Source organism: Anolis carolinensis, chromosome 2 (genome assembly GCF_035594765.1).
Source record: "Anolis carolinensis isolate JA03-04 chromosome 2, rAnoCar3.1.pri, whole genome shotgun sequence".
NCBI lineage: Eukaryota > Metazoa > Chordata > Lepidosauria > Squamata > Dactyloidae > Anolis > Anolis carolinensis.
Genome location: NC_085842.1, coordinates 76,658,200 through 76,671,930, shown reverse-complemented (window position 1 = coordinate 76,671,930; position 13,731 = coordinate 76,658,200). Strand labels below are relative to the sequence as shown.

General features: G+C 37.5%; 1 protein-coding gene across 2 annotated transcripts in view; it reads left to right on the top strand.

Moving 5' to 3' along the window:
- The window catches only part of iars1 (isoleucyl-tRNA synthetase 1), a 106,826-nt gene that overhangs the window by 76,969 nt on the left and 16,126 nt on the right, over positions 1 to 13,731 (top strand). For both annotated transcript variants that reach the window (XM_062970004.1, XM_003217661.4), the window contains 6 exons: positions 654 to 775; positions 5,601 to 5,703; positions 5,894 to 5,977; positions 9,177 to 9,351; positions 10,971 to 11,086; positions 11,804 to 11,899. In XM_062970004.1, the coding sequence (XP_062826074.1) occupies positions 654 to 775; positions 5,601 to 5,703; positions 5,894 to 5,977; positions 9,177 to 9,351; positions 10,971 to 11,086; positions 11,804 to 11,899 (696 nt within the window). The remainder of the gene's footprint in view (positions 1 to 653; positions 776 to 5,600; positions 5,704 to 5,893; positions 5,978 to 9,176; positions 9,352 to 10,970; positions 11,087 to 11,803; positions 11,900 to 13,731) is intronic.

Sequence of the window (13,731 nt, the reverse complement as noted above, 5' to 3'; positions counted from 1 at the left end):
TTTTCCGGGCTGTATGGCCATGTTCCAGAAGTATTCTCTCCTGACGTTTCGCCCACAACTATGGCAGGCAACCTCAGAGGTATAGCTCCGTCAACCATTCTAATAATATAGTATAAATCTTATATATTGTTTTCTTATTGTTTAGTGTTATTTTATCCCATACATTGTCAGATTTGCTAAAGCCAATTGTATTGTCCTTGTTAAACTGTTCCTTTATTTGTGCATATTGGAACCAGGAAATACCAGGGAAGTTCAACTTTATTTCTTCTTGTGTTTTTAACTCATATTTATCTTTCCTATTAATAATAATAATAATAATAATAATAATAATAATAATAATAATAATAATAATAATAAAAAAAACTTTATTTATACCCCGCCACCATCTCCCCAACGGGGACTCGGGGCGGCTTACATGGGGCCATGCAAAATACAAAATATATTTGTATTTTGGCCATTTTGACCATCTTAATATATTTCTTTGATTAACCTCCAATGATGAAATCCAGAGTGGGATCTTGTTATTATAGAAGCACACTTTATATTTTCCCCAAATTTTAATTAAGGCTGATCTAATAAATAATTGAATGTTTAATTGGCTGACAATATGAAGCATGCATCTAAGTAACTAGGTAACCAAATTATTATTTCAGGCACCTTATACTCCATTTATCACTGAATTGATGTACCAGAATTTGAAGACACTTATTGATCCAGCTTGTGTTCAGGAAAAGAACACAGACAGCATTCACTACCTCATGCTTCCTCAAGTTAGGTGAGGAATTTTCTTTACTGCAATATTGGACACCCTTTGGCATTTTGCAGTGGAGTGGAAAGGTGTATTTGTTATCAATGAATTATCAAAGCTTTGAGGCATTTTTTACTTGAATTACATCATTTTTGTAGGAGCTTAGGCAAGAGCAACAGCAATGCTCCAGTGGATATGTCAGAATTTTTATTCGGTCACTTAATCAATTACAGATCCATCTAATAGTAGTATTGCCTAACCCACATTTGACTAGGTCATGGGAGACTTTGTCAAAGACAATCAAGATACGCTACATCCACAGCATTCTCTACATCTGCTAAGCTTGTAACTCTATCAAAAAAAGAGATAAGATTAGTCTGGTATGACTTGTTTTTGAGAAATCCATGTTGACTTTTAGTAATCACAGCATTCCTTTCTAAGTGATTGCCGACTACCTCTTTAATGATCTGCCCCAGAATCTTTCCTGGTATTGATGTCAGGCTGATTGGATGGTAATTATTTGAGTTTTCTTTTTTCCCGTTCTTGAAGTTAGGACAACATTTGCCCTCCTCCAGTCTGCTGGAACTTGACCTGTTTTTCAAGAATTCTCAAAGATTATTGCCATTGGCTCTGAAATGACTTCTGTTAGTTCCTTCAATGCTCTTGGATGTAGTTCATTTGGCCCTGGAGACTTGAATTCATTTACAGTAGCCAGGTCTTACTGGACAACTTCTTTACTTATTTTGGGTTGCATTTTCCCTATTACCTCATCCATTCTGTATTGCTCAAGTTGAACACCAATCTCCTTTTGGGAGAAGACCACCTTCTCGATGCAGAGGTCCTACTGTTTCCTTTTTCTACTGACATAACCAAAGAATCTTTTTAATTGGTTTTAATCTCTCTTCTCCTTCTTCATTCATGCAGTCGTTTCCGACTCTTCGTGACCTCATGGACCAGTCCACGCCAGAGCTCCCTGTCAGCCGTCGCCACCCCCAGTTCCCTCAAGGTCAAGCCAGTCACTTCAAGGATACCATCCATCCATCTAGCCCTTGATCTGCCTTTTTTCTTCCATTTTCCCCAGCATCATGATCTTTTCCAAGCTTTCCTGTCTTCTCATGATGTGGCCAAAATACTTCATCTTTGCCTCTAATATCCTTCCCTTCAGTGAGCAGCCGGGCATTATTTCCTGGAGGATGTACTGGTTGGATCTTCTTGTAGTCCAAGGCACTCTCAGGATTTTCCTCCAGCACCAAAGTTCAAAAGCATCTATCTTCCATTGCTCAGTCTTCCTTATGGTCCAGCTCTCGCAACCATAGGTTACTATGGGGAATACCGTTGCTTTAACTATGCGGGCCTTCGTTGACAGTGTGATGTCTCTGCTTTTCACTATTTTATCGAGGTTGGCCATTGCTCTCCCCCCAAGAAGTAGATGTCTTCTGATTTCCTGGCTGCAGTCTGCATCTGCAGTGATCTTCACGCCTAGAAATATAAAGTCTGTCACTGCCTCCACGTTTTCTCCTTCTGTTTTCCAGTTATCAATTGGTCTGGTTGCCATAATCTTGGTTTTCTTGATGTTTAACTGCAGCCCAACTTTTGCGCTTTCCTCTTTCACTTTGGTGATAAGGCTCCTCAGCTCCTCCTCACTTTCAGCCATCAGAGTGGTATCATCTGCATACCTAAGGTTGTTAACGTTTCTTCCAGCAATTTTAACTCCAGCCTTGGATTCATCAAGCCCCGCACATCGCATGATGTGTTCTGCGTACAAGTTGAATGGGTAGGGTGAAATATTCAGCCCTGCCGTACTCCTTTCCCAATCTTGAACCAGTTTGTTGTTCCGTGGTCTGTTCTGACTGTGGCTACTTGGTCTTTATACAGATTTCTCAGAAGACAAAAAAGGTGACTTGATATCCCCATGCCACCAAGAACATGCCACAGTTTATTATGATCCACACAGTCAAAGGCTTTAGAGTAGTCAATAAAGCAGAAGTAGATGTTTTTCTGAAACTCCCTGGTTTCCTGCATTATCCAGCGGATATTGGCAATTTAGTCTCTGGTTCCTCTGCCTTTTCTGAACCCAGCTTGGACATCTGGCAACTCTCACTCCATGTATTGCTGGAGTCTGCCTTTTAGGATTTTGAGCATTACCTTACTGGCATGGGAAATAAGCAAGCCTCTCTCTAGCAAGCCTAAGTTCATTTTGTGCCTTAGCCTTACGGACCTTTTCCCTATGTGTGTTGGTTATTTATTTGAATTCCTCTTTGTTGATTTCCCCCCTTTTCCATTTCTTGTGCATGTTTCTTTTCAATCTTAGCTCAGTTAAAAGTTTTGGACATCCATTCCGGTTGTTTTACACTTTTCCTATTTTTTTCCCTTGCTGGCAGTGTTTGCAATTGTGCATTCAGTATCTCACGTTTAAGAAATTCCCTTCCATCGTTAACTCCCTTCTCTTACAGCAGTGATTCTCATCCTGTGGGTCCCCAGATGTTTTAGTCTTCAACTTCCAGAAATCCTAACAGCTGGTAAACTGGTTGGGATTTCTGGGAGTTGTAAGCCAAAACCCTTGGGGACCCACAGAACCACTCTCTTATTGTATTCCTGTCCATGAAATCACTCTCAGTATTTACTTAAATTTCCTGAAGTCAGCTCTCTTAATGTCTAGAATGTGTGCTTGACTTCTCTTATTTTCACCCTTCCCTTGCATCATAAACTTCAGGAGTACATGGTCACTCCCACCTAAGGATCCCACCACTTGTACTCCATTGACAAGTGTTGGTTAGGATCAGGTGCAGAATAGCAGATTCCCTTGTTGTCTCTTCCTTATGAACAATAAAATTGTCTGCAAGGCAAGTGAAATATTTGTTGGACTTTGTACTCTTTGCAAAGTTTGTATTCCAACAAATATCAGAGTAGTCAAAGTCCCCTATTACTACTATATTTCTTCTTTCTGCATGTTTGGTCATCTGGTCAAAGAAGGCTTCATCTAGTTCTTCCGCTTGGCTTGGAGGTCTGTAGTAGACCCCCATAACTACATCTTTTTCAGTCCTTGTTCCCTTAATCCAGATGCTCTCAACTTGGCTTCCAGTATTGAAGTCTTGCATCTCTTCACATGTGTAAATTTGAAGCACAAAAGGCCATCCAGTGGTTCAGTCCACCAATGTTTTGGACTTCAGCTCCCACACACTACCACAGTCATTAACTACTGTAAGGGACTATGGGAGCCCTGGTCCAAAACATGTGAGAACCAAATTCAGTCCTGATGCTGACTTGTCTGAAAAGAGCTGGCCGTTGCCCAGGAAAAGCAACTTTGATAAAGCCTTTTGAAAAGAAAGATATGAGTATGTTTTAAAAGGGAGCAGTGAGTAAATGATAACACAACTTCTGTGAATCAATATGCATGCCTCTCTTTTGGTCTAGAGGGGGGCATACTGTTCAGACGTCATTTTAATGATCCAACATCATTGCATTTCATCTTTAGGCAAAATATGTGAAGTCTAACTTGCAGTTGACAAGAAGGATGGGATTAATGTTGAACACTCATAGTATGATTTGACTTTTGTTTATTGCTTATTAAAAGAGATAAATCTGATAATTTGTCTAATTCATTTAAATAAAAATAATTTTGTTTCTGCAATGGATTTTTGTACTTTAAAAATCTCGTTTTGCCTGTAATATAGACTATACATTGTCATTTAGATACCCTTGGACTGGTATTGTGTAAAGGACATTTTAAAAAAGATCTTTAGTTATTTATAGGGTTGTAACTTAATTTCTTGAATCCCAGGTGTCTCTTTGTTCTCTGCAATTAGTGGTGTCAAAGATGGCTAAGAAAGTAAATTAGTTTAAACAATAGTGTAAATTGGCTTCCTTTATTGACTCTATTTGAATAATGAGACAGACCTTCATTTCCCAAGTACTCTGTAGCAGTTGTGTTGGGATCCCATTCTCTGGATAGTGCTGAAGAACAATTAATACATTCTGGAATATTTCCTCTATTGCCCAGAAGGAAACGCAAGAGTAACATAATCTCAGGAACCTCTAAGCTCTCAGCCAGCTGATTAAGGGGTTTCCTCTCTTTTCTCTGTTTCTTCTGGTTATTTTTAGTATTTGTGTCATGAATATTGATTTCATTACTCTCTCCTTCCCCTCAGAAATTGAAAGAAAAGAAAAATGTGAAGATGCCATGGTCATTAAAGGTCCCCTTGCAATGTATAAATATAGCAGTCTGATTACATTTTCACTGCCATGGCTGCCTCCCTAGAATCTTGGGAATGGTCACATTTAATGGAATAGCTGTTATTGAACACCCTGAGAAACATTGTTCAGCAGCTGGTCAGGCATACAATTTCCAGAGCACCTAACAGCAAAATTTCAAAATGTAGTAATTAACAACTAAATCAGCAATATAATGGTAGCCTAGAGTCAACATCAATCAACTGGCTCAAAGGAGAGTAGAATAGCATTACAATGTTACATAGGAGAAAAAAATGTTTTCCTACCTACAATACAATAATAAAGATTATCCCCCCTCCCCTATACACACAAACCTTTAAGGTATCGATCAGCCTACGGAAGAATAACATAAGTTTGGGTTGTCTAGTAAAGTCATGGTTCAACAGCTAGATGTGTATTCTGCCTTCAGAGCTAGATGGTTCACATGAGAACAAGTAGCTGAATTGCTTCTAAATTTAATTTTAATTTTAATACCGTTAGAAATGCTGCATTTGGAAATTCTGTATTATGAGGGGACCTTTCATCTTTCTTTTTGAAAAGGTTTAAAAAATAGATTATGATTTTATCAAGGCTTTCTTCAATATATGCTGTCTGGTGAGTACTTTTTCCCTTTTCCATCTAGGGAAGATTTAATTGACAAAAACATTGAAAGTGCTGTTTCCCGGATGCAATCTGTTATTGAGCTTGGGCGGGTAATCAGAGATAGGAAAACCATTCCAGTAAAGGTATGATTTTTTAAAAAATATATATTTTACATCAATATCCCATAAACACTTAATGGCTTTGTCAGAGAAAAGCATAAATAAATCAATAAATCCCCAAAAGCATATTACAAGGAAATAGTTTTTGTATTTTGCTGTGGACCTTTGTTGTTGTTTTTTTTTCCACAACTTATGTCACTGAATTTAATTTCAGTATCCATTGAAAGAGGTGGTGGTTATCCATCAGGATCCTCAGGCCCTGGAAGATATCAGGTCCTTGGAAAAGTATATCCTTGAGGTAAGATGGAACAGCAGAAGGCACTGCTGATACTGAAAGCTCTTATATTTATATTTTCATTTTGTAAACTTGTCAAGTCAGGAAGCATGAGAGCACATAATGACAGAACACAGCAGATGGACATAATACTGTTGAAATTCTTCAGCTCCCACAAAGTGCTGCAGCCATATTGCACAAAGTGTGGGAAGCAGATCCATTAGCAGACTTAAGAGTGGTCTGGATGTGTGCAGTGTTTGTTCAGTGCATTCCAAGATTAGAGGAAATTCCAGTTAAGATTCCACTTTCTAAACAAAATTCTTCCATGTTAGATCTCTCACCATCCAGTTGAATGTGGAATAAATTACAGCTAGAAATGAAGTCTTGATACAGGAGTCAGTTGCAAATCACGTGCAACCTATTCCTCAGCACATTTTTAGAGGAGTCTCCATGTACACCATGACACTACCTTTCTGTGATGATGGGATGGTGTGGAAACACCATAACATGTTAAGGGGAATCAACTGGGCAGCAGCAGTAGGAAGAGGCAAGAAAAGTAGATCCCTTGAAGGCTTCTCATTCATAGCATTGCATGAGTTGAATCTGGCTTGACAGCAAATAACAATTTTCCCTGAATGCACAAAGACTCCCTTCCTAGTGTAGCCTCCGACAGATCAACCAGGCTATATTCTTCGCCATTTTCTATGCTATCTAGGGCTGGCAGTACTTGTGAAGCCTAATAATATCCGGAGGGTGGCAAGATTGTCATCCTACATTCTGCAGGATCATTAGTTAGGGGCAATTTCCAGATACAAAAATGATAGTTGGAACATATAAGGAATCGCCAAACAAAACAAACAAAAAGAGTTGGATCCTCTCTTAGTTTAAATGGGAAAAGAGAACTGTTTAGTTTTTGTTTCTGTATATTCTTTTTATAATGCATACAAGTATCAGAGTGACTTGAAAACTCTAGACTATTTAACTTTAATATAATGCTATTTTAATTAATATAATTCTAGTTTTGGCTGAAAATTGAATTACAAATGTTTAAAAGTTTAATTAGTTTTTCATAGTTCATAACTATTTTTACAGGAAATTCACTGGGTTGAGCATATGGTACAATAAATGTGTGTCTCAGCTTAAAATGCTATTTTTAAAAGTTCAGATGCAGCCTGTCAACAGCAGACTTCATATATGTCTAGAGCAAGCTGGTGTTCTCTGCAACATTTAATGTCCTTTATGATCTCAGACATCAAACATTTCTTGCTAAGAAACTGTTGAGATGAGCAAAATCTGCTTATACTGAGTAGGGACTGAAATATTGACGAAGTATACTATTGGATCACTGTTGTTGCTCACATTTGAAAGATGAAAGCAAGCAAGAAAAAAATACGAGCTAAGTAGCCAGGAAAAATCATGAAATGTGTATACTAATTGTATTGTAATATAATATAGACTTATTTCTGACTATTAATAATGCCAAAAACGTAAATGACTTGTTTTATAATTTTTTAATACACTAACTTCTGCAACTCAAAGCAGCGTTTTACCAGCATTTGTTACAGTTCCCTTTGTCAGATCCTCTCTTTCTGACCTTTCAAATTGCTCATTCAGCTTTCTCAAGTTCAAAAGATAGTCTGGAATTTGTGAGCAAGAAAAAATAATGGGAAATTGTTTTTCTCATGGTGTTGTTGCTTTACCTGAAGTGGGAGTCTTAAGGGGAGCTGAATGAAATGGTTAGACTTTTATTGATTGTATGTGCTTCCCTTTGGAATGTGGCTAGTTGGAATTCAAGGTGTACAACTAATTTGTCGTCGAAAGCTTGGATGCTTGCCTGTTGACATGGCTTTCAAGTCCATTTTTGTTTTCACAATTGATTAAAATGTAAATGGAAAAAAGAGAGCCATGTTGTGGTCTGTGCTGTCTAAGAAATAAATGAGATGGGCAAAAACATGTAAAGCTTTTCGATTGGTCTGTGTTATTCAATTGCCTTAAGCTAAGCGTCGGTTCAAAGTGCTGATTATATACTGATCCTTCCGTTTTGCAAACTGAGTCAATTGAAACCTTTATCTATTTTAGAGATTAGAATGTGGCTTGCCAGACAGAGTGACCCCATGTGTGGTTTCACGTTTCAAGTTCTTATAGCTCAGTGCCTCATAAAAGCCATGGATCTCCTTATAATAATGTGTGCACATTTATTTGACCAGACAAAAGGTCTTTCAGCTTTCCTTAAAGCAATAGCATTAGAGTAGAAGTGTCTTAGAAGAAGCTTTAAGATAAAAAAATACATAAAAAGAAGCATATATTATTATAATATTATGCACAGTTATGAATAACATATCATTTCCTGTCAGGTGTAATTAAAACAGGAGCAAAATGTTTTTTGTTATATAGAATTGTTAACTATTACTGGCACTTTTGTACAGTGGCATCATGCTAAATAGGACTGGGGATTGTTTGAGTGGCAAAGGGAAGACCTAAACTAAGAGTAATCCAAAGAGAAGATGCGAAGGACAAAGCTGAATGGCAATAATCCCACAATTGTGGAGTGTGTGGCTCTTAGGTGAAGTACAGCTACGATCTTTGGATGTATTCAGTTGGGAATGAGGGAGGAAATTTGAATATTACTTTAGTTGGAGATAATTAATTAAATGGGGATTAGTGTATATTCAAACTAAGTATTCAGGAGAGGAAAGTGCTTTAAATACAGTAGAGTCTCACTTATCCAAGCTAAACGGGCCGGCAGAAGCTTGGATAACCAAATATCTTGGATAATAAGGAGGGATTAAGGAAAAGCCTATTAAACATCAAATTAGGTTATGATTTTACAAATTAAGCACCAAAACATCATGTTATACAACAAATTTGACAGAAAAAGTAGTTCAATATGCAGTAATGTTATGTTGTAATTACTGTATTACGAATTTAGCACCAAAATATCACGATATATTGAAAACATTGACTACAAAAATGGCTTGGATAATCCAGAAGCTTGGATAAGCGAGGCTTGGATAAGTGAGACTCTACTGTACTGCAGATTGACTCACTTATTGTTGGGTTTTCAGTATATACAAATTATTGTAGTAGATAATTGGTCTTTTTTGCTCATTGAGTTCTACCATGCATTGTGCTATTCTCCATGTAAAACAATATGAGATTTGTTGTTATTGTTAATCTTGATTGCTCTTTCCAATTCCTTACCTGTTAATTTGTAAATTTGCAGGAACTTAATGTCCGTCAGGTGACATTTTCGACTGATAAAGATAAGTATGGAATCCGTCTGAGAGCAGAACCAGATCACATGGTGCTCGGGAAGCGTCTGAAGGGTGCCTTTAAATCTGTTATGGCAGATATCAAGAAGCTGACAAGTGAACAGTTGGAAGTATTCCAGAAAACAGGTTGGTAACCATACAGTATGTGTATTGTATTATATCAGACAAGTGTGATGGGACTGATCGTGGAAACTGATGCGAACGAGCTTGCTTATTCAGTTGTGCAATCCAATCCTGTTGCAAGACAGACCCCTTAAAGTGCCAGACCAGTCTTTAATAAAAGTAGAGTTTATTAGTCCACAACAAAAAGAGCCCAAAAACAAACTCAAAAAGGCTCAAAACACTTAATCTTCAGTGTGAAGCACAGTATTTTCCACAGTTAAAGCAAAACCCCACACCCTAGAAAATAACCCAGATTTAACTGGAGTATAATCCAGATCAAACTTCAAACTGTGCAAAACAACAGAAAAAGCACTCCAATTCACAGCAGGACGCCAGCAGGCAGGAAGAAATGAACAGCGGGGGGCCAAAGGCATCTGGCGAAGTCAGTCAAACACAATATCGTCATCGTTGAATCCAGTCCAGGTCAAAGTAGGAGATGGCAGCAAACACGAGAATCCAGTCCAGGTCATACACAGAGACAAAGCGTAGAATGCAGCACGGCAAGTTCACAGAAGTCTTCCCAAAGTACGTCTTCCCAAACAGCTCACAAGGACACATGAACACACAACAACACTTTGCCGACTGCCAAGGGGACCCCATTTCCCAACCCCACTTTTATTCACAATTCCTTCTCAGAACTGGAATCAGCCAACACCCTGCTAGCAGCTGAAGCATCTTGCCTCAATTCCTCCTCAGAATTGGAATCAGACAACGCCCCACCAGACCTCCTTTCACCTGAAGCCCCTTGCCGAGCCCTCCACTCTGTCCATCTTTTTATCCAAACCCATAACTCCCCAAGATTCAGCCGGATCGCCACTGTGCCAACCCTCAAACATGCCGCTACTTGTGGGTTCTCTACAGATGTCCTGGATCTCCTGCACCTTAGTCCAGTACATTGCCTCATCCTCTGAACTTGTCATCCCATCCTCCTGATTCTCAACCCCATCACCCCCCTCAAAGCCCTCAAATGAATCATCGTCAGTAGGCTCCATAAGTATTTCCCGAATCCGCTTCCTTTGTCTCTCCTCATCGGAGTCTTGCTCACGAGTAGTCTTTCTTCCTCTTCTAGTACTCCTAGTAGTATCACTACTCAAATACTCCATCACAACAAATCCACTTAGCTGCTTGGATATATTTTACAGCCTAATAACTAATTACAAAATATGTAAAAGGTATTCCTTTAGTCCACTGTCAAAGGTTTTTGGAGTCCATAAACATACTGAAAAATAATTGCAAAGAGAAACGTTAAATCAGTTTTACGAAACCAGGGAGTGTTGAGGGGACTACTTTGTCAGTAAGATAACATTTCCTTGACGTAATCTACATTAAAAATGTCTTTATGGTTTCTGTACTTTAATGAAAATAAGAAGTCTTGTGGCTCCTAAAAGACCACAGGACCCTTGGACAGCATGATTAATAAACAATGCAAATGTTATTGGAAAAATACAAAATTAGTGAAAGTGTTGGTATGCTAAGTGGAAGAGTGAGAGAACAGTTGAATGTAGATTAATTACACATTGTTTGGAGTTTGGGACACCATTCTTTAATATAAAATACGTAACTTTATGATTTAAATGAACCAGGCACCATTGTTGTGGATGGCCATGAACTTCATGAGGAAGATCTCCGTCTGATGTATATCTTTGACCAGGCTGTGGGAGGATCTGCTGCTCAGTTTGAAGCACATTCTGATTCTCAGGTACTGAATGTAGTAACTAGTGGTAGTAGGGGACCCATGCATTCAGATTGTTAGCATCATTTCTTAAGGAGCTTTACCTTCTAATTTGTAACATAGAATCCATTTTTGGAAAATTTGCCCAAGAAGGCAAGAAGTCTCCAGAGCATTGCAAAATGTTACACCGAATATTTGAACTGGCTGTATGACATATTTGACTTGGAGCAACTTATTTCTGTGTTGCATGTTGAGTGAAAACGTAAATCTGATCACAAACCGTTCTATAGTAATGATGCAGAAGACCTTGAACTGAGAAATGGTCTTGTATCTTATCAGCAGTGCTGCAGCAGGGGAATAGGTGTTTCTATGTTAAATTCTTCACAAATAGGTGTTCTCTCTAATTTCAGAGAACACAAGCATGACTTTTCCTGGTCTTGGAGTATTGCACTTAGGTATTTACTTTGTATTTAGTTTCTCTCCATTTAATGGATCACTGTTATCAGTAGGGTGAATAAGAAGCAGATAAAGTTTGGATCTTTCCCTGTATGCTCCATTTTGCTTACTCTCATATAATAAGGTAACAGGTATTGCTATGTGCCTGTATTCAGCATATTGCAGAAGTTCGTACAGACAAAAATAATTAGCTGTACGTTTTAAAAAATCACTTGTCATTCACAATAATTTGTATAATACTGATTTGATTTGTTAAATTGTTATAGAACATCCACTTTTTATTTCCAGGTCTTGGTTCTCTTGGATGTTACTCCAGATCAAGCTATGGTTGATGAGGGTGTTGCACGTGAAGTAATAAATCGCATCCAAAAACTTCGAAAGAAGGTTAGCTGATCTAGAAAATAAAATAGTTCCCTTCTTCCCATCACTCAATTGTCTGTGCAGTTGTGTTGATGTCATTGTTGTCACCATCATCTTTATAATGCACTTCAAACAATTTTACACATGAAAGATATACCCATAAACTGAAGAGCATCCAAAACTTTAAGCAAGCTCAGTGAGTTTTTAGCACATCCCCACCGCAATATATTTAAACATTAGATTCACAAGTTTTAAATTTTTTTGAAAAGCTGTTAATAGGATACATGGTAGTTTTGATGTTCCATGGACTGCTGTTTCAGACATGCAAAGTCATTACCATCTAAGAACATATAAGGGATCTTCAATCTTAGCCTTTTCAATATTTGCTTACTGCCACAATTTGTTCTTAATTTAATAATCGTATAGTGTCTATTGCCTGAAGCATGTCTTCCTCTTCCACAACAGATGTTGTCATCTAAAATCCAAATTAAATTATTGTTCAGTTGTTAACCATTAATCTTAAACTACCCTCATCCATTAATACCATTGATGTTCTTGGGTACTAATCCCTGGAGGAAATGTTGCAGCCTTTTCCCATTTACCTCTTAAATGCACCTAAGCTATTCACAATTAATGGTACTGTGCATTTTTATACAACTAATGATGTTCCTGATACCTTTATTTAAAAAATTATATATGATTTGTTTTCTTGATATTAAAGATTGACCCAAGGCCGTGTTAAGGATTTGCCTAAACCCAGTGTACACTACCCTTTGCTACATTTTTTTCCACAGTTTTGGCAAAAATTGACAATGGCTTCCTAGAAACATTATTAACCTTATTTAAGTGTTAAACTTTTTCAGTCAAACTAATTTGTGACAAAGTTTTATGAGTACTCTTTTCATCTAGAAGGATAGTGCAAAGCTATCCTGTTTGCAAGGCCATCAGAGTTTGAGGATCACTGTTTGGCTTTGTTTTTTCTATTAGAAACAAAAAATGGACTTTCATGTATTACCAAGGGAAAAATTCTTGCCATCTCAATAAAGTCGATGATGGAGTTTGAGCTTGACACTAAGGGAAGGAAAGAGACTGCATGTAAGATGTGTTGTCCATGGCAGGTTTAGTAGTAGTTCTTAAAAAGAAAACCATATATTTTCTGGTATATTTTTGTAGTCCTGCTATGCAGGTTCGTTTGAGTTACCTCCAGAACAGTAATTATTAACAGGAAAGACCAACCACGAACTTGAATGCAGGCAGAGCATTGCTCTGAGAAGCAATGGATCTCTGTTTTGTTTCTTTCAATGTAAACTCATCTATAGCTCTTGCCAGATCAGCTAGAATATTTAAAGAAACAAAATCATTAGCCAGATCACAATAGCAGCATGGCTGTGAAGGAACAGGAGAAATCAATACTTTAAACACAATAGGACAGTACTGAAGAAAACTTCTTTGTGTATTGAGGGGTGGGAGTGCATAGAAAGTGGATAGAGAACAGATGGCTATAAAAGGAGAAAAGAAAAGAGGAAAAGAAATGAGCATGACATAGGTAATTGTGTGTGAAGGTGACTTTCCTTATTACAGTTATGATAATATCTATACATAACTTTCAGTGCTCAATGGAATGTAATTACAGACATATGCAGAACATAATTGTTTTAACTTCGTTAATCTTTTAAATCTGAAAATACTTATTTGTCAATTGTTTTAGTTTAATGGATGCTTTTTTCTTATGAAAATTAAATTCACATTGTGAACCTTTTATTTTTGTTTGGTTGGATAGCATATTTTAAAATTTATTTTCCAAAGCATCACTGTCACAAAGAAAAATGAACTTGTCATAAGTTGTGGAAATATAA